Source organism: Heterocephalus glaber, unplaced genomic scaffold (genome assembly GCF_053883595.1).
Source record: "Heterocephalus glaber isolate CG9 unplaced genomic scaffold, H.glaber_assembly_v1.0 deba00001608, whole genome shotgun sequence".
NCBI classification, from domain to species: domain Eukaryota; kingdom Metazoa; phylum Chordata; class Mammalia; order Rodentia; family Bathyergidae; genus Heterocephalus; species Heterocephalus glaber.
Genome location: NW_028258379.1, coordinates 27,820,760 through 27,845,772, shown reverse-complemented (window position 1 = coordinate 27,845,772; position 25,013 = coordinate 27,820,760). Strand labels below are relative to the sequence as shown.

Below are 25,013 nucleotides of genomic sequence, written 5' to 3'. Positions count from 1 at the left end.
AACACTTCTACTGGGTCCTGAGGCAGGGAAGAGGGAAGCTGGGAACAGCCAACCTGCACTATCTAAGCACACAAATTAACTACACAAGAAAAAGAAACCATCTACCGTGTCTGCATAAGGTGTCCTGAAAGTACCCGAAGGGTATCTGCAGTCTTCATCCCCGACTCTTGGTTTGGTGCCACTACTATCTCCTCAGACAGCTTTGGTTTCTTCAGAATAAATGATCTTGTGTCTGCATGGACCATGGATTCCATGTCATAGTAATCTGAGCCAAAAAAATTGGCCATAAATGTTTGCTTTTGAATAAATCTTTTATTCCCAACATCATACATGTCACAAGACTGTCAGTCTTTTATATATCCATAATTATTTTTAAAAACTCTTCACTGATTCTGTTTGGGAACAGGGTTATTATGCTACTCCAAATATCCCTGTAGAGAACTCAGTCCTTTCTTTAAAGGGCACATTACAAGTGATTCAAATGAACACTCGCTGGCCTGAGCCACAGAAAGGTTCTCCTGGGAGGCTGCTGGTGGGATGTTAACGATACACACTACAGACATAGAGAATTAAAGAATCTTACTGTTTTCTAGAATGATGACCCAGATTACTGAACTACTTTTCTAAAACCTGTTGTTCAGTTTGCACAGGACCACATACAGAAGAGAGCACACATTGAAAGAAAGAACTCACTTGACATGATTTTTATCTGGTTGTAGAGAAGACTACTTTGAAAGGGAATTTTAAGATGAATGGGCATTAACACTGACCTTCAATGCAAGTAACTACAAGCTCACATATCTACACATGGCTAACTTGTCAACATGCCACCAATTGATGCCAAGGCACTTCTTTCAAAGCTAGGAGGTAGTTAAGACAAAATTCACAGGACATTCACTCGGGGAACAAATATTTACTACAAAACTAAGAGTAACAGTGTAACTAGTTACACAAGAAGGAAAAAGAAAAACAGATGAACAGTACCAGAACAGCATGACCCAAAGGGGGGATGAAGAAGGGTTGGGAGACCAACGCAAACTATGTCAGCTCTGGAACCAGGGAAGCTCGCTGAGGATGAACAACTGAAGTGGTATTAAAGGAAGGAGCAGGAATAAACTTAGGAGAGTGTGACCAAAAGGCACCACTTCAGGCAGAGAAAATGCACAGAGAAAGGCAGGGACTTTTCCATAAGGCATCTGAGAAAAAGTGAGAAACCTAGGATGGCTAGAAGAGTGTGTGGTGAGCTGGGCAGGCGAGTGCCAAGAAAAGCTGAAGAATAAACTAAAGGATCTTCTCCCAATACTTTGAATTTTGGTCTAAAAGTAGTAAGAAATCAAGAGGTTCCTCAGCAGGGAAGTGGTATGATCAAACTGGTTTTCAGGAAAATGGTGTTAGAACTTGCACTGCTGCACACCTGTCATTCCAATACTCTGGGAAGCTGAGGCATGAGGATCACAAGCCTGACGCCAGCCTGGACAACTAAGCAAGACTCTGTCTCAAAATGAAAAGTGGAAAAAATGAAATGAATTTAAATAGCTGGGGATGTAGTTCAGCACTTCCTGGGTTCAAACTCCAGTATCAAAAGAAGGAAAAATCTCTCCCTCGATGAGGACAAGACAGATGGTAAAGGGAGACAGACCTGGGGGGAGAGCGGGAGGGAGGAAAAGCTGAGACAGGGAGTACAAGAAACGAAGAAGAGCAGACTTAAAAGATAGAAGGGCCGGGAATTTAGCTCAGTGGGTTCACCACCTGCTGCACAAGCGCAAGGTCCCAAGTTTGATCCCCGGTACAAAAAAAAAAAAAAAAAAAAAATGTAGCAAAGATAAATTTCAATGTTTACATTTAGTCTGAAGTCTTTGCAGGGATCTTACATGTCATGAGGAAGTCAAAAACACAGATTTGACTCTCAGGAGGGGGAGAGACTTAAAAGCAGAAGAGTGAGATGAACATTCAACTGTATTTCGTTGTCACCTCACTAGATACACGTGGGAAGCCTAGGAAAAGGAGTCTGCTTCCCACATCACTAATGACCAACTCGCACCGCAAATTTTTCAGCAACTCACTGGGGTCTCCCAGCTGGCAAAGGCAGAGCCTGCAACTGGTCCAACAGCCACTGCCTCCTTCCCTCCAAATGTGCTTTCTGAGGTACAGCAGTTTCACTAATTCGTTCATACGCTGGGAAAATACTGAAGAGATGAAACTAACGCCAAGGATGTGACACAGGGTGAAACTAATCATCTAGGAAGCAGTGGAGGAGAGATGACAAAAAAGAATGAAAATGAATGAGAAGAGCTGTTGTGGTGGTACATATCTGTAATCCCAGCTACTGAGAAGGCTGAGGCAGGAGGATCCTCAAGTTCAACATAATGCTAGGCAACTTAGCCAAGATCCTGTCTCAAAATAAAATTTTAAAAAGGGCTAAGTATAGCTTCACTCCCCAGTATCATTTAAAAAAAAAAAAAAGGAAACTCAAAATGGAGGTAAAACTGCCGCCCGGTCACCCCCAGCCCAACTCCAGCCGCCGCAGAGGTGAGGAGGGCCATGATCCAAAGGAACCAGAGCAGTTGAGCAAGCTGTTTATTGGTGGTCTGAGCTTCGAAACTACAGATGACAGCTTAAGAGAACATTTTGAGAAATGGGGCACACTCACAGATTGTGTGGTAATGAGAGATCCCCAAACAAAACACTCCAGGGGCTTTGGTTTTGTGACTTACTCTTGTGTTGAAGAGGTGGATGCAGCTATGTGTGCTCGACCACACAAAGTTGATGGGCATGTAGTGGAACCAAAGAGAGCTGTTTCTAGAGAGGATTCAGTAAAGCCTGGTGCCCATCTAACAGTGAAGAAAATCTTTGTTAGCGGTATTAAAGAAGATACAGAAGAACGTAATTTGAGAGACTACTTTGAAAAGTATGGCGAGATTGAAACCACAGAAGTTAAGGAAGACAGGCAGAGTGGGAAAAAGAGAGGATTTGCTTTTGTAACTTTTGATGATGACAGTTGATAAAACTGTTGTTCAGAAATACCACACTATTAATGGGAATAATTGTGAAGTGAAAAAGGCCCTTTCTAAACAAGAGATGCAGTCTGCTGGATCACAAAGAGGTCGTGGAGGTGGCTCTGGCAACTTTATGGGTTGTGGAGGAAACTTTGGAGGTGGTGGAGGGAATGTGGCCATGGTGGAAACTTTGGTGGAAGAGGAGGCTATGGTGGTGGAGGTGGTGGCAGCAGAGGTAGTTACGGAGGAGGTGACAGTGGATATAATGGATTTGGAGGTGATGGTGGGAACTGTGGCGATGGTCCTGTTACAGTAGTAGAGGAGGCTACGGTGGCAGTGGACCAGGATATGGAAATCAGGGTGGTGGATATGGTGGAGGAGGAGAAGATGATGGTTACAATGAAGGAGGAAATTTTGGTGGTGGTAACTATGGTGATGGTGGAAACTATAATGACTTTGGAAATTATAGTGGTCAATAGCAATCAAATTACAGACCCATGAAGGGGGCAGTTTTGGTGGAAGAAGCTCTGGTAGTCCTTATGGTGGTGGTTATGGATCTGGTGGTAGAAGTGGTGGATATGGTAGCAAAGGGTTTTAAAAAACAGAAAAGGGCTACAGTTCTTAGCAGGAGAGTGAGGAGTTGTCAGGAAAGCTGCAGGTTACTTTGAGACAGTCGTCCCAAATGCATTAGCAGAACTGTAAAAATCTGCCACAGAAGGAACGACGATCCATAGTCAGAAAAGTTACTGCAGCTTCAACAGGAAACCCTTCTGGTTCAGGACTGTCATAGCCACAGTTTGCAAAAAGTGCAGCTATTGATTAATGCAATGTAGTGTCAATTAGATATACATTCCTGAGGTCTTTTATCTGTTGTAGCTTCTTTTTCTTTTCATTACATCAGGTATATTGCCCCGTAAATTGTGGTAGTGGTACCAGGAATAAAAAATTAAGGAATTTTTAACTTTTCAGTATTTGTGTAGTTCAGTTTTTCTACACTTTAGTACAGAAACTTCAACAAAATGCAGTTTTGAAGGTGTTTCCTTGTGAGTTAGCAAGTAAAGAAGATCATTGTTAATTACTATTTTGTATGAATTTTGCTAAAGTTAGCTGTAAAGAAACACCTACTGACTTGCAGATAAAGGGGAATAAATCTATTCTCCCCATTTCAAACCATGATACAAATGGGCACTGACATGTGGAGAGAATAGATATTTGTATGTTTGCAACGTGTGTTTTAGATAAAATAGGATTGGGTATTTAAATTAGCATATTTGTGAATTTAATAGCATTAAGATTACTTTCAAATGAAAAATCTCAAAATTGAAAAAAAAAAGGAAAGAAAATAGTGAAATTCCGAAAGCCAAAGGATCAAAGGCTCAAGAAAACCTGGGAACATATGTGTCATAGGTACACAGTTTAGGCAAGGGTGCACTGAAGCCAGGCATGCTGGCACACACCTGTACTCCTAGTACTTGGGAAGCTGAGCGAAGAGGATCACTGAGAGTTCAAGGCCAGCCTGGACTACATAGTGAGACCCTGTCTCAAAACAAACGGGGGGGGGGGGGGGTGTGTGGAATGAAATCACAGCTTTCCATTCCACACAACCCAGCGGTCACCTCTGCAAGCTCAGTGTTGCAAACCTAGGTCACATGGAATCCAGGAGCTAGGGGAGTCGCTGACATCTTCCAGTAGAGAAAGAGCAGACTGAACTTACGCATTTACTGTTTTCCCTCTATTATGCTCTACAAAAATGTCAAAGGGGTTTTGCTGCCATCTGAAATGCTGAGGATGAAACTCAGGGCCTTGATTATGCTATGCAAGCACTCTACCAATGAGCTACAACCCCAAAGTTTTTTGTTTTTGTTTTTTGGGTTTTTTTTGGTATCGGGGATCAATCTTAGGACCTTGCACTTGCGAGGCAGGCAGCAGCAGCAGTTAGCTAAATCCCTGGCCTCCCAAGTTTTGTTCTGTTTTAACAAAAAAAGAATAAACCCACAATGAAAATTGCAAAAGCAGAGAATCACATTCTGAAAACAGAAAATAGATCAATAGGAACTTAGTAGATCAGCAAAGACTGAATTCTCAGTCAATAATGAAGCAATCAACTTTAGATCACAAGAGTCTCCAAAGGCTGAAGAACTGGCAGCAAAGGGGACCTTGGAAAGGGCAAAAGAGAAGTGTGTTAGAGGTCCGCTGCAGCAGCAGTCAGCCCTTCCTGAACTCTTCAGCACACCTTCCCCACCCCTACCTCACTGGAGACACCACACACAATGGAAATATGTTCCAAAGGCAGATTTCCCAATAGCCTTCTGCCCATTACACACTTCCTCCCATGGCCTCTGGAGAAGATCAACAGAGTCTGTGCATCAGGGATGCCAGCCACGCCGCATGAAGTCAGCACTGAAATGGGGAGGGGGTTAGGTAAACACTGTGTCGGAATTACTGCTGCGCTGTAGTGCGCTGCCCTGCCCAGGCCTTTCTCCTCTGAGTTACCTGAACGCCAGCATCCAGGCTTTTACCGCAAAGACCTCTGAAGAAGTGGACTGGCCTGAAAGGCCTAAAGGCATTGACAGCAGCATGCTCCAAACTAGACAGCAAATCACTCTCCAGAGCTATATCCACATTCAAACAAGAAGTCTAAAGGTCCCACGGCCCAACTCATGAACCCAGCACAACAATCGGCTTTTTATTGCTTCACACTTAAATAGCAGATAATCAAGAACCCCCAACATGCAAAACTTTTATCATGAAACAAGCTGAAAGAAACAAGACCAAGGATGGGGCCGGGGATTTAGCTCAGTGATTCTGCTGCCTGCCTTGCAAGCACAAGGACCCAAGTTCGATCCCCGGTACCAAAAAAAAAAAAAAAAAAAAAAAGGAAATATGTCAAAATCACCTTTAATATCCTCAGAAATACAAGAAAAAGTATATATACAAGAAGCAAAATCAGTCTGTTTTAAAAAAAAAAAAAAGGAGCTGGGTGTCGTAAACATGCCTACCCCCCAGCAGTACTCTGGCTGGCTGAGGCAGGAGGACCCAGATGGGAAGATTCCAAGATGGAGCCCAACCTGGGCAACTTAACAACATGGCAAGACCCTGTCTCAAAATAAAAAATAATAATAAAAGGGGGAGTGTGAGGATGTAACTCAGTGCCAAGGCCCTGCAGAATATACAAAAACATAAGGCTCTCAGAAAAACAAACAAACAAAAAAAACCACTATGGGGGTTTAGGACTGCAGTCATTCATAAGCCTCATGGAACTACTTGATGCTTCAATCTGTATGTGCAATGTAAACATAAAGAAAAAAGTAAGAAAAAATGCACGAGAACTGATGTGGATGTGACACACACAGGCCGTGACTGTCAAACTCTTTGGAAGATACTCACTGAAAACAGAATAGAATGTTGGAAAATGAGAGCAAAATCAAGGATATAGAGCATCTAAACACTTTACAGGTGGAAGAAAGAAGCTAGAGGCGAGGCAGAGACCATGACAACATGACCGTGTTCATCAGATGGGCAGGACCTGGCATCTGGGTGGAGGTGAATCCTTGAAGAAAATCACACCTGAGACAGAAAGCCTGGAATGGGTCATAGAATAGTCTGGGTGGTGGGTGAAGTCTTGGCAGAGAGAAAATTCAGGAAGGGGCCAACAGAGGAGGGATCAAGGAAACAGAACACAGGGCAAACTTAGAGGACAGAGAAGATGATTTCTGCTACTGAATGGCTCCCTGCATTTATCAGGCAGCGAGGCACCACACACTCGCCCCAGTCCTGAAGCAGCCTGCGATGTGTCTGGGTGAGAGAGAGAAACAATGACGTGACAGTGGCTCTGGAACAAGTTCCAGGGGTGGCCAAGTGAAGTCAAAGCAAGGATAAAGATGAACAGGTGAAGCAGAGGACACGAAAGCAGCTCAGGACAATGGCAAATGTAGGGTAGAGACAGAGAGCAAGTCGGGTGAGGGACTCAGGTGGTCCATGACAATAAGAGTGAGCAGCCAGGAATCCAGGAGGAATGGCATTAAAAAAAGAGAAAGTTTTTGAATATGCAAGAAACAAAAACACCATACAATATGAAGAAAATGCAGATCATCTCTCTTGGGTCTAACATACTTTCACGGATCTACATGTGGGATCTTAGGGAAGGATCTAAATGATAAAAGATGCACTGAATGAGATGTAAGGGATGAGAATGGCAGCAGAAAATTGCTAGTTTATAGTGAAAATGGAAGTGTTACCAACCTTGACTGATCTGCAGCGTTTCTGCCATTACTGGGTCAATCTGCAGTCGGGATAACAACTGCCTCTGTTGGGTTCCTAGAATATAAATTTTAAAACTTCACTAAGCTTGAAACACAAATATCAGAATTTGTTACCCGCAAGGACCCGAGTTCGATCCCCGGTACCAAAAAAAATCAAAAACAAAAAAACAAACAAACAAAAAAAGAATTTGTTACCCAGAAATTAATCTTTCTGGGATAACAAAAAATCTTAAAAATAAAGCTTCAAAAATAAACTGTAAAACCACAGTTTTTAATCCCCCTAAGACAAAATGTTGCACTCAGGGTTAAACCAGAAATGGCAATGAGGACAAAGTCCTGGTTCTTCCTTTGTCAGAGGGCCAGCTTTCCTCGAAAGGCAGTAAAGCCTACAAGAGAAGTAAAGGTAAAGGACGGAACAGTCAGGGCGTCCTTGAGAGCCAGGACTTGGGGCATGTGCCACAGTCAACTGCCAAAATAAACATGATAAGCATCTTCCTCCATCACCTGGGCTCTGACCAGTACTGCTCCCCTTCTCTACACCAACTCCCATCTCTGAAGACAACAAAACAAAATACTACAGAGTTTTCACATTATGAAATTCCCAAAAGACAACTATGAGCTTAGGAAAATGCAAATTGTAACACTCAAATATGGCACTCAAAATTTTGCAGTCCAGGCCTTATATTAGCAAAACATGAAAATATATAGTCAATGTGCTGGGTAACGATGGATCTGCTGGACTGCACATACGACACTGGTACCCAACGATCGTATCACCTAGTGAGGCTGCAGCTATCTTAGTTTGCCTAAGTACACTCCACATCTGCACAATGGTGAAATTGCATGAAACGCATTTCTTGGACCATCCCCATTGTTATGTGATGCATAAATGTAATTATTTTGATCTGCTTCAAGAAAAGGTGCTCAGAAACTGGACATGGTAGTACACTCCTGTAATCCTAACACTTGAGAGGCCGATGCAGGAGGACCACAATTTCAAGCTCAACCTGGGCAAATTAGTAACTTATCAAGATGTTATCTCAAAATAAATCATAAAAAGGGCTGGGGATACAGGTCAGTGTGATGGCCCAGGTTCAAACACGACATGGCCAAAAAAATCCCCCAAAAACAAAAAACATGGCTAACTAGGGTATTTATCCTTTACAAAGCTCACAGTATCATAGTTCTCAATAAGTCCATAATATTCTTATTAATATTCCTAATGGCCAAAGTGCATCAAACAGTAATGAACTGATTTCATCTTTCCAAGCTGCTTGAAGGATGGAAAGGATCTCACACTTCTTTGTGGCCCCACGAAGTGCTTAGCAGGTGTCAAAAACCACCTGCTAATTTAGAAGAAAGTGTTACACTATGATGTAAAAAAAGGGAACATAATTGATAAGGTTTCAAACACTTCAATCTTAGTAAGATGTTTATGTGCTGATTTTCAGTGTATGTTATATGTAGCTTCACAAGGACAGGTCTTGCTCATGCAAACATGTAAGTGGGTGATCTCACCAAGTACCTTTCATTAGAGGGTACTTTTAAATTTTAAAAGTTATATTCTAGGGCTGGGGATTTAGCTCAGTTGTTCTGGCACCTGTCGCACAACCATAAGGTCCCAAGTTCGATCTCCAGTACCAAAAAAAAAAAAAAAAAAAAAGTTATATTCTATTTGACATTTTACTGGTTGTTTTCCATTAAAACAGATTATATTACATTACCCTATCGTGGTGTGTCCGAAAAAGGGTAAATTTCCTCCAAAATTATCATGACAACAACATACATATCCTGAGGAACAGACGTGAAACCCAGGTGTCATTTGGTCATGCTGTATTCTTTGGGACAGCTTGACATATTACAGGTTATAGAAGGAATGCTCTTCAATCTAAATACCAGGTTCAAATACTACAACTGGTCTCTAACATATAACTAAGGAAAAATTATACATACATACATACATTTATTTATGTATTTATTTATGGTACCAGAACCACTGAGCCAAATCCCCAGCCTGTACATTTTTAAATAACTTCACACAGATATTCGAAAGAGGACCATTATGTCACACTTCAAGTTGTTTCATCTTTACATTCATCTATTGTTTCAAAACATCTCTTTAGAGAGCCCCGCTAAAGATGAAATTCTTAAAGCTTTTAAGCTGAATCACACACATCCTAAATCCATGAAAACTTCACTTCTCTACAATTTGCTGCCTATGTATCAGAGCTACAGTTAAAACACATGGAAATATACAGATCAAAGGATGAGTATCTAGAAAACATAATAAAGGGTTTACCTTTCTCAGTATTTCTAAGGAAGTCGATTATTTTTACATCAGTACCCCTGGATTGTAATTCAAAATCTATTTCATCTTGAAAATCTTCCAACTGTCTGTTGCATTCAGATGCTGATGCTGAATATTCATTCATTTTAACCTCCAAAGAGGAAATTTTTGCTTCATTCTGAGACACTCTAACATTTAGGTCAAAAAGATTTGCTTCCACTGTCAAAATTGCTGCTTTCGTTCCTTTAATTTCATTGACGTCAGTTGATATTTTTCTTAAAAGGTGGGAAATATTATCTAGCTCATTTAGCGAACAAGAGGAATTTGTTACAGAACCTACATTAACCGGTTCTGGTGAAAGGAAAACTGGTGGAGATGGCGACTGAAATCTCAAAGACATTTTTGTAAAATTTGTTCTCTCAATATCTGGGAATTTTTCCTTCACAGCCCATTAAATTATCTCATCAAAAGTAAAAGCAGTGCTCAATGCTGTTACCTTAAGAAGTTTTAAAACCTATTATTGGTAAAAATAAGGTTGTACATTCTAGAGTCAGAAAATCTGAAAATGCTAATAAGCACAGCAGATCAATTTTCTATTTGCTACAACTCAGAAGTCCTATTATGTAGCCACTGTATCCTCCAGGTCCTACTTATAGCTCTTCACCTAGTAACCTCATTATTACATACAAAATAATTCTTGTTTCTGATTGGCCGAAGAGAGACATGTGACACACAAAGAATTTTCTATTATTTACATCACATGTTGGGAACATTAAAGAGATGTACCACAAATGAGGCAATATATTAATGCTAAGCACTTTATATCTGAATGATATAAATGTACTTTTCCCCTCTTGTCCACTGAACCATAACTTTCAAGCTTTCAGACTATTTTTATTGTATGGTATCTTAAATTTCATTTACCCTTGAAAACAGTAGAGTGATTCCTCAGTTGTTAAACTCAATTCATTCCAACACCGAAAAGTTAAGAGAACTGAACATATTTTTCCCATAAGAAATAATGGAAAGCCAAATAGCTGATTTTGAGGCCCCCAAATTACACTTATAAAACCATTTTTTTCAGGACTTTTAACAAATTTTACAATGTTTTCTTTCACTCTATCATGGTTCTCAGTTTTCCTCCTAGCTTTACTGCTGGTATCACTAATTTTCTTTAGAGCCATAGTTATGCTATTTTACACAAATAAAATGTGGGGGAAAAAAAGCACAATGACAACACGTTTTAAAGCACCAACACAAACACTACATGTTGTCTGTCTGGGCTAGAGCAGCACTCAGACTGAAGGTCACCCCTTTGTGTCCATGGCGAGGCCACACCTCACTCATTCTCAGCCAGTACTGGTTTTTTCAAGCTAGATTTTCAGACGAACTATCAAACAAAGTTACAAACACCAAGCAGATTTTTTTCTAGAACTTTGTTGTTTTGAGTAGGGGAAAGTTCGAGCTTGGAGCCATCTGACAACCAAGGTTTCACTGTATACAGCAGTACTTACTGTATTGGCATCACCTTTACCAGGAGGGGGTAACTGAACTCATGATCACAGACAAATCTCTTTAAAAACCATACGTGGTAATAATGCTAATCTACCATGCCAGTATGAATTTAATGATGGGGAAGTAAGAATTCTGCTTTGTTTTGATACTAGACTATTTTTAGATATGTGATTCTCACATATTTTCTCCCATTCTGTGGGTTTACTCACATTTCTGATGTATTTTTTTAAACACAAATTTTAAATTTTGTGGAAGTCCAATTTATCTACTTTTTCTTTCACTGCTTCTGCTTTTGGTGTCACAGCTAAGAAACCAAATCCAAAGGTCATAAAAATGTACCTGTTTTTTTTCCTAACAGTTTAATAGCTGGGGCTTTTTTGTTTACTTTCAGCTCTTAAATGCAAGTGTTTGATCAATTTTAGAGTTGATTTTTGTGTATTTAGTAAGGGTCCGATTTTATTCTCGTGTGTGGACACCCAGCAGTCTCAACACGATTTGTTAAAAATTATTCTTTTTCCATTAAATTATATTAGCACACTTGCCAAAAATCAACTGATCATAAGTATATGGGCTCATTTCTGGAATCTTGATCCTGTTCCACTGGTATGTCAGTACCATCCAGTCTGGATTACTATAGTATAGCTTTATGTTAAGTTTTGAAAAGCAAGCCCTTGAACATTATTCTTTTTTAGTGATTTTGGCTCTTCGAGGTCTGTATCTCCATATAAATTTTAGGACCAGCTTATCAATTTCTACAAAAAGTCCATCTGGAATTTTAATAGAGATTGATCTAACTACTGATCAACTGGAGGACTATTACCATAACAGTATTAATGGCTTGCAATCCATTTACTTGGAAAATCTTTCCATGGCCTTAGTTTCAGAAGTTGTTTTCATTTTGGTTTACTTCCCAGCAAACAAACAGGCTGTCAACTTACAAAGATGCAAGCTGGTAGATACTACTTATCACAACCTCTTCAAAAGAAAAACTTTGGTTTCCTCATCAAATTTCTATTGCTCATAATAACAGAAAAAAGAAAAACAGTTGGAATTTATATAACAATACATATTTCTCCACTCTATCCATAAATTAATTCTTCACAGTTCAGACCAAATATGTAAAATTTACCAGGCTTTGAGTTTATGTAATTTTAAAGACCACTAGCTGATGACATCTATACTAGTCAACATTAACAGCCCGTACTTAGCCAAGCACCACCTGCAAACCAGCTGGTTCACTGGAGGTCACCAAACCCAATGAGAAAAGCAAGAAAATGGTCAGAGGACGTGTCACAAAGAAACAAGGTACCTAAAAAGAGCCCAAAGTGCTAGCTTCGGCAGCACATATACTAAAATTGGAACAATACAGAAAAGACTACCAACGGCCCCTGCGCAAGGATGACATGCAAATTTGTGAAGCATTCCACATTAAAAAAAAAAAGAGCCCAAAGTACCTAAAAAGATCCACCCTTTACTGCACATTGTGCCCAGCTGAACATCAGAATGCAAAATAAGCAAAGGCTCTTCCAAAGATTTTAGTGTAAATACCTATCAGCAGGTAAAGTTTACCTATTTTAACATTTACTCCTCACAATAACATTGAGGCGAGTGTAACAGTTATCTCAAATTACAGATTAAGAAATTGGGGCACAAAGAGTTAAAGTCAGCCAGTACAGGCAGTGCATGGATTAACACTCCATCATTAACTCCATCATTACACTGCTGTACCTCTGTCCATGGCGCATTAAGTGGAGCAAAACATCACAGAGGATTTCATGTGGTATAATTTCTATTTTATATGTACATGTATGTATAGAAACATTCATATAATTCCACTTTACACATCAAAAACTAATTAATACACATTATATTAAATTTCTAAATGCAGTGCTTACCTCCTAGGAAGAGGGCAGAGTTCCCTAATTTGGTCTGAATAGAAAAGCTCCTCTTAGGGGATGGGATTTAGCTCAGTGGTTCCAGTGCCTGCCTCGCAAGCGCAAGGTCCCACGTTCGATCCCCGGTACAAAAAAAAAAAGAAAAAAAAAGAAAAGCTCCTCTTTACTAAGGATCTTTCACAGTGCTTCCAGTTCAAAATGATCTATATCAAGTATAGATGAGAACCCAACTTAGGATGGTTCAACTTTCAACTTTTCAACATACTGAGAGCACACTTTGCACTCTGAGCTTTTCCTGGCCTAGTGGGGTATGTGCTAAGACATTCTCTCATGATGCTGGGCAATGACAAGCCACAGAGCCCCCTGGGTCACATGATATAAAGGAAAGGAATCAACATTGTACCCTACAGTGTGCTATATTCAATACATTCCATGAGATATTCAAAACTTTATTGTAAAATAAGCTTTGTGTCAGATAAGTTTGCCCAAGTACAGGCTAGTGTAAGTGCTCTAAGCGTGTTTAAGGTAGACTACTTTGCATCTTAAGACTTAGGACATTTCAATTTTTGGTGAGTTGATGGAGCTAAAACCCCATCAAAAGGTTTAGGAACATCTATATATGCAGTCTCTCTGGCTGGAGAGCCAATACTGAAACTGTCAGGCTTGGTGGCATGCGCTTGTAATCCCTGCCCTCTGGGAGACTGAAACAGAAGGAGCCAAGTTCAAGCCCAGCCTGGGCTCTGAAAGGGCTGGCAATGTAGCTCAATATGAAGGCTCTGGGTTCAATTCCTAGTACCCAAATAAATATTTAAGAAAGGCTGGAGATATAGCTGAGTGTAAAGGCCCCAGGTTCAATTCCCAGTATTGGGGGTGATGGGACTATGAAAACACAGTTTTCATATACTTGCTGACAAGAGTACTGTGAAGAAAAAGTCCTAGGAAGATAGGCAAGGAACATAAAGATGGGAAGCCAGAGAAGGCCCACAAATGTTATTTGCGTGAGCTATACGGACATCTAGAAGAAAGCATTCTGGGGGAAAAGACAAGCATCTCGGGCTTGCTCACCTTCAAATGTCCTGTAAGGTAACATGGTGCTGGAGATGCAGGGAGAAGGCAGTAGGTGATACCAGAGAGGATTTAGACATATACTCAACGTGTGACAGGAAGCCACCAGAAGGTTCTGAGCAAGGAGCACTGTGATCTAACTAAATTTAAAAGCATCACAATGCTGCAGTGTGGGACAGACCAAAGGAGGCAGGTTTGAGAGCAGACACACTGGTGAGGACCCTATTCCAACAACCAAGGCAAATCACAGATGTGGACAGACTAACACAGCAGCAGAGGGGATGAGCATTGGTGAATCCCGCATATCCTCAAGGTAGAGGCTGACAGTAGAAAGGAAGGCAGGAGATAAAGGAAAAGGGAAAAAAGAATAAGAGGGAAGAACAGCCCTAAGCATAAAAGACAGAAGAATGGGAGGAGCTGGGCCTGAGCCCCTGGAAAGATGGAGCTGCCATTAACTAAAATGAAGATGGCTGCAACAGCAGACTAGAGAAGCAAACTAGTTGAGTTTTGGACAAGTTTACAATGACTTACGAAATACCCAAGAAGAAATGTAAAGCAAGCACTTAGGAATTAGAAATCCAGGGGTGAGGTCCAGGCTGGAGATGATATTTAAAGCCTTAAATATGATGAAGCAAAAGACATCAGCGCAATGAGGCAAGGCAAGAAGAATGTGCAGCAGAACATGAGGTCTGACATAAGCAGACACTTCAAAGACCAAATTAAAATGTATTTAAAGAGGGTTCTTTTCAAACAAAAATCAAAAAGGAGCAAATTATCTGGGAGAACCTAGGCAGCTGGTGGGAGGACAGGTGCAGCAGCCTGCTCTCCAGGAACTCCTCCACCACTGCAGGGCCATCTGCTGCACTCAGAGCTCAGCTGCCTGCAGCACAGCCAGCCAACACCACAGTGCCAGGGCAGCTAGCTTCCTCTTGCTCTTCTTAAACTGCAAACCGCAGTCTGCAGACACTGCTGGAACAATCCCGCAAACAAAAGGGCAAGAAAAAGACAGCAAAAACTGACTCTGAAGGAAACCTTTGGTTAAAGGAGAAGAGTATTCTGTAAAAGTAATCTAATTAGAATGTTCAGACAGTGCCGGGGATTTAGCTCATTGGTTTCACCACCTGCTGCATAAGCGCAAGGACCTGAGTTCAATCCCTGGTACCAAAAAAAAAAAAGAATGTTCAGACAAGTTCACAGTGATACTGTACCCACCCACCAAATAAGATACTATGAAAAGAAAAAACAACAGTGTGAACAACAGTATGAACAACAGAATAACAAAGCTTGTGGAAATTAGAAAAATGACATCACATTTAAAAATTTTAACAAAGATCCCATGGGGAGCCTGAAGATACAGATGGTCCCCACCTTACTTTGCAATAGTGCAAAATACAAATTCAGTAGAAATAGTACAGTACTTCAAATTGTGAATTTTCATCTCTTCCCAGGCTAGCAATAATGCAGTGTACTGCTGTCTTCCTACGCAGGGTGGCAGCAGCTGTGGCCTCCAGTCAGCCAATACAATCACGACTCAACAACTACTACTCCACAGTGTGCTAAGTTTAGGTAGGTTATGTGTTCAGTACATTTTCAACTTAAAATATTTTTCAGTTTATAATGGACTAATCAGGGTGTAACCCCATTCTAAGTCAAGAAGCATCTGGTAAAGTCAAGTAAGTTTTAACAGAGTAAAACAAGATGAAACAAAAAAGATGTGAGACTGACAGAAGATCCAAGTAGCTCATCATCCAACAGAATTTCCAAAGGAAACAATGAAAACAGAGTACATTTTTAAAGAAATACTGCAAGACTTTCCCACACAGAACACATTTTCAAATCAAAAGTTTGCACATGATCCCCAGTACCAAAAAAAAAGGTTGCACAAAGCACTAGTCGCAAAGCACCTGCCTAGCACTCAGGCAATCACAGTGAAATTGCAACACAGCAGCAGAGAAGTCAGGTCCAGTGGCACATGCTTTCAACTCCAGCACTTGGCAGGCAGGCTGAGGCAGGAGGGTTTAAGTTGGGAGTCTTGCCTGGGCAATGTAAGACTCTCTCAAAATAAAAAGACAAGTCATTTTACTGTCCCTTCCTCTATTTTTACTGTCTGTGTATCTAAGGTTATTTTTGTAAATGAGCTTGTCAATCTCCTGGGTGACTACAGAAACTACACGGTAGAGTAAGAATGTCCCAGTGCTGAAGATCAGGACTCTAAGATGGGAAACGATCCTCAGTGAATTTTTCCCCTGTAACAAGAAGGAAAACAATCCCAAGATGAATATCCTATAAATTCTAATAAAACATAGAATTCTCAAGGAAAATAAAAGATTTAGAAGGTAATATGGGTAAGCAATCCCAGAAGGGAAAAGAGCAAAGAAAAAGCTATGTTAACAAAGAGCCACTACTGCCAAGTGGGAAGAAAAAAAAAAGGGAAAACACTTGTAAAAAAGAAAAAATTGTAGGGAATCCCTGAACAACAACAAAAAGTAAAAAATAAAATGTAAAATTGTCTATGTAATGGATAATACTTAGTCTTAATGTAAATGCTTCTTACTGGTTTTGAATTTTTAAGTGAAGCTACAAATCATGGAAACTGGGAAAACAGAACAAAATGTAAATTTTATCAAGACATATAAAAGTAAACAATTTAGGTGGGGGTGAAGGAGGACACAAATGCCCATCTTTTGGGGGTGGGTAGGAGGGGTAGGGTCTTGCATGTAGTTCAGACTGGCCTTGAATTCACTATATTGTCCAGCCTAGCCTCAAAATTGCAGCAATCATTCTGGCTCAGCATCCTGAGTGCTAGGACATCCAGCTATAAATGCTCATCTTTTAAAAGTCAAAATATACTGAAATTGAGACCCAAAATATTCTGAAATATAGTTAGAAAAGAAAGCTATTTAGATACACTACTTAAAATTACAAATGTACTCAATAAATGAAGAACAGTGGTTCCTATGAGTTTAGACCAGGTGAAGATACAGGTTAGAACCTGCCATATCCCAGGAGGAAATCAAAAGATATCATCTGTAGCTGATAAATTAAGAGTAGATTACTCATATTATTAGACATGGAGAAAATAAGAAAAAGTCAAAGAAGCATTTAAAAGTTGTGATTTTGGGGAGTGGAGCATAATGGAACAAAGAATGATGATGCCTTTGTTTATGTCTTCTATACTACTTATTTTCTAATCTATTAGCAGATGTTACACATTGATTTGTTTTTCCAAATTTTCTATAGTGAATGTATGTTTTATACCATAAAATCTTTTAAATTTTTTTTTTTTTTTGGAGACAGACCCTGGCTATGAAGCTCAGGCTGGCCTTGAACTCACTATATAGCCCAAGCCGGCCTCAAACTTGCAGCAATCCTCCTGCCTCAGGCTCCCAAAGTGCTGGGATTACAGGCAGGTGCCGCTATGCTCAGCTTACATATTTTTTTGCATACAACATATATCAAACAGGAAAAAATAAAGGAAATCTACACCTAGACATAGCATAGTAAAACTGCAGAACACTAAAGACAAAAAGATGTTCTTGGAAGTAGCCAAAGAAAGGACATTACCTACAAAGGAAGGAGAGACAATTAGAATAACAGAAATCCACTAGAGAACAATGGAATCCAGAAGACAGTGGAATATATAGAGTCCACCAAAAAAAATGTATACATACTAACAAAAGTTAGTTTGCCACACTAACAAAAGTCTGTAAGCTAATGGCCACCACCTGCAGCACCTTTTATAATTGTAGAAGCCAAAGGTAACTTGCATTAATTTCATGATGTCTCAATAAATTTAGTATTAAAATGTTTATATAGGGCTGGGGATTTAGCTCAGTGGTTATGCCACCTGTCTTGAAAGCCCAAGGACCGGAGTTTGATCCCTGGTACCAAAAAAAAAACGTCTCTAAAATAGTTATACAAATTTTTCACTTCCTGATGTATACCTTTTTTTGGCAGACTGTATATAAGGTACTGATAGCAAATAACTGTTAACCTAGATTTAGGTGTAGAGCAAAAACTACCACACCAGAACAAGAAATAAAAATACTCCTAAGTAAACAAACTTGGGACATTTACCATCAACAGGGAGTTCTAAAAGGAACTTCCAAAGAACACACTTCAAAAACACTTAAAATATTAGAAAACAATGATCCCCAAATAATACTGAGATGTGAGAATAAAGAAAATGCTTAAAGTACAGGTAAATTCAAACAAACATACCCTGGAGAAAATAATAATTGTGTTCAACTTGTGTATTTAAAAAAACACCAAACTGGAAGAAGCACAATGCTAGTCAAGAAGGTAAAAACTGAAGCTAAAGTAATCTAAGTCCTGTTACTGTTTGGAAATGATGTCAGGATATTAACTTCTGGAATACCAAATTAAATTTCCATGATAAAATTTCAGTGTTAACCACTAAAATAATAGAAATGAAGAGTTTAAATTATAAACTAGTCAAAAAATTAAGAACTAGGACTACCAAACATAAAAGTAATCAATGAAACTTTAAAAGATGATAGAAACTACCCAGGGGTTTAGCTCAGTGGTTCTGCCTCCTGCCTCGAAAGCAAAAGGACCCGAGGAGTTCGATCCCTGGTACCAAAAGAGAAAAATAAAAAGATAGAAACTAGTCCAACTGTATCAGAAATTCTAATAAGTAGTCAAAATGCCCCAATAAAAAGCCAGGCATGGTGGTGCACACCTGTAATCCCAGTACTTGGGAGGTTGAGACAGGAAGACAAGTTTAAGGCCAGCCTGGGCTACACAGTGAGTTCAAGGTCAGCCTGAACTACATAGCAAGACTCTGTCTCAAAAAGCCAACAAATAAAGGCAAACCCAGACTGGACTAAAACAATATAACCTAGCTTTATGACATATAAGTAAGACACATGCCTAAAGCACAAAGAGTGAAAACAAACGCATAAAAAATATATAGGGCAAATTCTACATGAACAGCTCTGTAAGACAAAAATTAACTTTATGAAAAAAGCATCCTTTGGTATACTCACAAACCAAGGTAAAAATGATTTAATTTTCTTGGGGGGGGTAAAAATGATTCAGTTAGAAAGATATAGCAGTTTTAAATATGTATGCATCTAATACGTAGTATTTTCTAAATAAATACAGCAAAAACTGATACAAATACACAGAAATTAAGCTAAATTTTACATTACAATGGGCAGCTACAATGCTCTGTTATGGATTGGTCAAGCAGACCCAAAACTCACCATGGTTTGAATAGTAGAGCCTTATCTATCGAATAAATTCAAAAACTGTCTTCCAACCATTAGTCTACTTTTCTAAAATGTACATGAAGACACACAAAACTGACTATACATTAAGCAAGTGTTAACAGTCTTCAAAGACTGTGCATTATATAGATCACATTATTTAACCATAATACAATTTAGACTTAGAAAACAAAGATTAAAAGATAAACACAACCAAAACTTCCATATCCTGTATTCTTAACACACTTTAAAGAACTGATGAGTAAAAGAATCATAATTGAGGAGGAGGGAGAAGAGTTGGAGAGGTAAGGCTTCCTCTGCCATGGCCCTCCCCCATGCCATTTCTGCCTGGGAGCCAGCTGACCATGGACTGAAACCTCCGAAACTGTGAGCAGAAATGAACCTTTTCTCCTGTAAGCTGTGTTTGTCAGGTATTTTTGTCCCAGCAACAGAAAGGTGACGAATACAAACATACAGCAAAAAAGATGTTAGTGCCATGTGGATGTTCCTAGAGAATCAACAGAACAGAATAGAAGATGCAGAAACAACCCCAAGTACACTCAGCTACCTTATCTTTGACAAAAGCGGCAAACACCTTCACTGGAAGAAAAATAGCCTCTTTAAAAAATGGTGCTGGGAAAACTGGCTTTTCACATGCTGAAGATTGAACCTAGACCCATACCTCTCAGCATGCATTAAACTAAAATCAAAATGGATCAAAGATCTAAATACAAAAACAGAAAACACTAAATCTGCTGAAAGAATAGGTAAAACTCTGGAAGACATAGGTGTAGACAAAAACGTTACGAACAAAACCCTGAACACACAGAAAATATTACAAAGAATCAACAACTAAGATTACATCAAATTAAAAAGCCTTTGCACAGCAAAAGAAACCACCAACAGAGTAAAGAGACAACCCAGTGTGGGAATAAATTTTGTCAGTTACTCCTCAGACAAAGAACTAACATCTAGAATATATGAAGAACTCAAAAAAATTGGACCTCCCAAATTTAAAGATCCAATCCAAAAATTGGTATCTGAAATGAACAGACACTTCTCAGATGAAGAAATAAATAACTGTATGAAAAAATCTTCAACATCATTTGAGAAATGCAAATTAAAACAACATTGAGGCCCCAGAAAGAATAGCTACCATCAAGAAATCAGTAACGAATGCTGGTGGGGCTGTGGGCGAATAGGAACCCTTCTCTACTGTTGGTGGGGGTATAAATTGTATAGGGAAATCAGTATGCAGATTCCTCAAAAAACTAAAAGTACAGCCGGGGATTTAGCTCAGTGGTTTCGCCGCCTGCTGCGCAAGCACAAGGACCCAAGTTCAATCCCCGGTACCAAAAAAAAAAACAAAAAACAAAAACAAAAAACTAAATAAAAGTAGACATTCCATTTGACCCAGCTATTCCCCTTCTAGGCATCTTCCTGAATGAGTTAAAAGCATTATACCACAGTGATACAGCACACCCATGTTTATAGTGGCACAATGTATATAATAGCTAAATCTTGGAAACAGCCCATCTGTCCATCAATAAATGAATGAATAAACATGTGGTGTTTATACACAGTGGAGTACTACTCTGCCATAGAGAAGCATAAACTTGAGTCATTAGTGGTTAAATGGATGTACCTCAAGGCCATAGTTTTCAGTGAAACATATAAGACACACAAGCTTAAATATTACATTATTTCTCTTGTGTGAGAAACTAAGGGTAAACAAGGAACAAAATGGAGGATACATGTTGGGAAGGAGGAAGAATATATTCAAATGGAAAAGGGAACAAGGAGGGGGGAGAGGGAAGGGAATGAAGGGAAAAAGGATTTAAAAACAAGGAAAAATGGAAACAAAGTTGTAAATGAGGAGGGAAAGAGGTTAAAGGGAGGGGAGGTAAATGGGAAAAAAGAATTAAGATATATTATGTACAGGTACAAATTCCCTATGATAAATGTGAGCACCATGTATGGCAAATATGGACTAATAAAAAAAAAAAAAGTAAAAAAAAAAAGAAGAGTTGAAATTAAAAACCCTATAATAATGAAGATATATAATATCTTATACAATATAAGAATGTACCAAAACTAGTAACATGCAGTAAAAGTGGTATATCAAACGAAATGTGTAACTTAAATGTTATACTGGAAGTTACAGGCTAAGATAAACTAAGAAAAAATATGGAAAGGTGTATTCAAAATAAGGGCAGAAATCAATGAAACCGAAAATAAAGACACTAAGTGAAAGTAAATAAAGCAAGGATTATTACTGTGGTGGTTAAGTCTTTGACAAAATTGACAAAATAAATTCTGGTGACAAACTGATCCAAGATAAAAGGAGATCATGCACACACATTGTGAAGTGGGCAGGCTGGTAAAAACAAAGAGGCCCGCAGGAGTGGTGGTGCACAACTGTAATCTCAACACTCAGGCTGCTGAGGCAGGAGGATCTGTGTGAGTTTGAGGTCAGCCTGCCTGGACTACATAGTGAGGCCCTGTCTCAAAAAAGAAACCCAAGACCAGAGAATGAACACAACCAACAACTCATGTCAATATGTGTACATATTTAGATTTTTAAAACCTGTCAGAAATAACTGTAAAACTGTTAGCACATTAACGACTGCTTATTTACCATCACTTTACACCTGTGAACAAATGAATCTAGCAACTGTACTTGATAACCATTTCAATTCAACCTATTTTAAAACATGACAATGATAAACAACCCCCACAATTCACGGCCTAATGAATTTTCATAAGTCAAAACATCTTCTATAAGTAGCCACCACCCAGTTCAAGCAAAAGAACTTTCTGCCAATCCCTCTAGATGCCTCTCCGTGTGCCCTATCTTAAATCTTTCCTCTCCAAACATTTCAACAAATGTCTTTTAGAGTACTGCCCGAGGGGTTCTGCATGGTTTTATACATTGGTGTGCATTCCTGGACACTGTAGGTTAAGCTAGCTCCCTGATTTGTCCTTTTAAGATTTTTACAAATTCTCAGACTACCTGACCTATAAAGTCACCTAGAGACCTACTCTACCTGTTGCATACTTATGATGCAGCTCTACCAACATATTCTTCTGACCTCTGTACCTTGTGAGCTGACTGTTGAGTTGGAGGCTCAATGACAAGATTCAAATCCTTTGGCAAGACTAATGCAGTGTTTTGTTCTTTCCTCGGGAGGCACGAAAACAAATGATTTTTATTCATTCAAAAACAAAACAAGGGGCCGGGGATTTACCTCAGTGGTTCTGCCACCTGCCTCGCAAGCAGAAGGACCTGAGTTTGATCCCCAGTACCAAAAAACAAAACAAAACAAAACAAAAACCTCAAAGTCTACCCTTCTGTTTTCACTTAACTTTTTTTTAAAAGATGCTTCCCTCGTTTATCATATCAAGAATTAACAAGCATTTTTGACTGTGCAAGGCTATATATATGTGAAAGGCTACTCAACTAAGGTAGCAGTACAAAAGCAATGACAAAAAAATCTGTTCATGAATTGAGTTTCATTCCAATAAAACTTTATTTACAAAACCATGGGCTGGGGATTTAGCTCAGTGGTTCCTGCGCTTGCCTTGCAAGCGCAAGGTCCCAAGTTCGATCCCTGGTACCAAAAAAAAACAACAACACACAAAAGCAGATGCCTACTCTTGTACTATTTGGTTACCGAGTGGTACCACTGTTACAGGAAAGTACAAATGCTCGATTATTTTATTTACCAAGTTTTCAAGACAAGTTATTCATGATGCTCTAGAACAGTGGTGGCAAACCTATGACACATGTTGTTTTTAAGACAAAAGTTGTTAATGTATGTTGTTTTTTCTAAACTAAACCCTCAATATTCAGGTTTAATCGCAGTGTTTGCGATAAAGAAGTCTGCTTAGGGTGGGAGTCTGGACATTCATCTCTAAAAGGTTTGCCATCACTGCTCTAGAAGGTGATCAACTGAGGTTTACTTGGGGTGGAGGGGGTGTGAATCTGACAGAGCCTCGTCTACTGCCATTTTTACTCTTATTGGAGCCCAAACAGTGCCATGTAGTCAACAACTTCTGAAAAGCTGGCTCCTGAATCTTTGTCATGACTGCCACACACTGATAGTTTCTTTGCAACACAGGATGTCCAGACATCCTAGGATCACCTTATCCTTTTCTGCCACCAACAAGGAATCAAACATTTCTCAAGAAGCCTAGGTTGTTTACATAGGAAGTGTTCTGAGATCACAGTGCAGGCACTAAGTACATCCAGTGCTATAGGATGATTTGATGATTCTGTGCCTTTCCAGGAACAAATCTAAAGAAAAATGTATATATAGTCTGTAAAAGCTTCCAATGCAAAACAGTTTTTACTTGTCTGAAGCTCATATTCCATTAGATTCCTTAAGAAAATCTGAAAGAGGGCCGGGGATTCAGCTCAGTGGTTTCACCACCTGCTGCGCAACCCCAGGACCCGAGTTCAATCCCCAAAACCAAAAAAAAAAAAAATTTGAAAGTCATTTTTGATAGACATAAAAATTCTTGACTCAACATTTTCTTTCCTGACATATCTTAAATCTAGCCCATCTACTTCTATCACAAAGTGATGCTACTGTGGGACTTTTTTTTTTTTTTGGTACCGGGGATCAAACTCGAGACCTTGAGCTTTTGAGGCAGGTGCCAGAATCACTGAGTTAAACCCTCTGCCCACAAAGTGATGCTGTAAAAGACCTGATGATAAACTATTTTTTCTTTCAAGTTGCATGATTTTTTGCCTCCATGCCTATGTCTGTTTTCATTCTTTTTAAAATTCCATTAGTTCTTGAATACACTTAAGTGTTTCCAGCTGTGGACAGATATTCACAGGTATACAAATGTAAACTTTCTGGTAAGCAGCTTCAATTTTTCTTTTTATTTCAGAAGTTTTCTTAAAACTTAAGGTGTTCCCTTGTTCCCTCCCACCACCAGAGATTTCTATTATAAATACTTTGTATCTGTGTTGCTCATACTATCTGCCATTTTCTCTTGAGTTCTTCTAACTTTTTAATTTTTTGTTTTTGGGGGTTTTTTTTTGGTACTGGGGATCAAACTCATGACCTTAAGCTTGTGAGGCAGGCTCAGTGCCACTGAGCTACATCCCCGACCCATACTTTCTGATTTTTATAATGTTGCTCCCTTTATCTTCAATATCTCTGAAGATTAGTTCAAGTTATTAAGACATACTGGGCCGGGGATTTAGCTCAGTGGTTCCGGCACCTGCCTCAAAAGTGCAAGTTCCTGAGTTCGATCCCCGGTACCAAAAAAAAAACCTAAGTTATTAAGACATACTAATTATTGAGTTATTTCTAACATAGCCTTTCTTTTCTTTTGTTCCAATACCAGGGATCAAACTCAGGACCTTGAACATGCAAGGCAGGTGCAGTGCCACTGAGCTAAATCCCCCGCCCTTCTTCTCTTTTCTTTTGGTGCTAGGGATTGAACCTCAGGTCTCATACAAAAGTGTTCATTTCTAAATAAATTTTTACTTGTAATTCTTCTCAGTTCATTTCAAATATTTTCCCAATTCTGTTTTATGCTAGTTTTACATATCACAGGTTTGGGGGGATTTTTTTTGTTTGTGCGTGGTACCAGGGTTTGAATCCAGGACCCTGTGCATGCTAGGCTATCAAGCACTCTAGCACTTTCATACCTCCAGACATTTTTGAGACCAAGGTCGGCTAAATTTCCCTTGGCTGGCCTCAAATTTGCCATCTTCCTGCCTCAATCTCTCAAGTAGATGGAAT

General features: G+C 39.3%; 1 protein-coding gene, 1 non-coding gene and 1 pseudogene across 8 annotated transcripts in view; 2 read left to right on the top strand and 1 right to left on the bottom strand.

The window, feature by feature from the left end:
• Positions 1 to 25,013, bottom strand: part of Zc3h14 (zinc finger CCCH-type containing 14) — a 50,236-nt gene that overhangs the window by 7,444 nt on the left and 17,779 nt on the right. For 3 of the 7 annotated variants that reach the window (XM_004837086.3, XM_004837087.3, XM_021245346.2), the window contains 2 exons: positions 7,239 to 7,313; positions 106 to 265 (listed from right to left, as the gene is read on the bottom strand). The exons of 1 other annotated variant lie outside the window; for it this stretch is intronic. In XM_004837086.3, the coding sequence (XP_004837143.1) occupies positions 106 to 265; positions 7,239 to 7,313 (235 nt within the window). The remainder of the gene's footprint in view (positions 1 to 105; positions 266 to 7,238; positions 7,314 to 25,013) is intronic. 3 more of the 7 variants (XM_004837088.3, XM_004837089.3, XM_021245331.2) reach the window with 2 other exon arrangements.
• Positions 2,475 to 3,865, top strand: LOC106008010 (heterogeneous nuclear ribonucleoprotein A3 pseudogene; annotated as a pseudogene).
• On the top strand, positions 12,386 to 12,493 carry LOC147822799 (U6 spliceosomal RNA). The gene has a single exon (XR_015445237.1). It is a non-coding gene; the product is annotated as a U6 spliceosomal RNA (small nuclear RNA).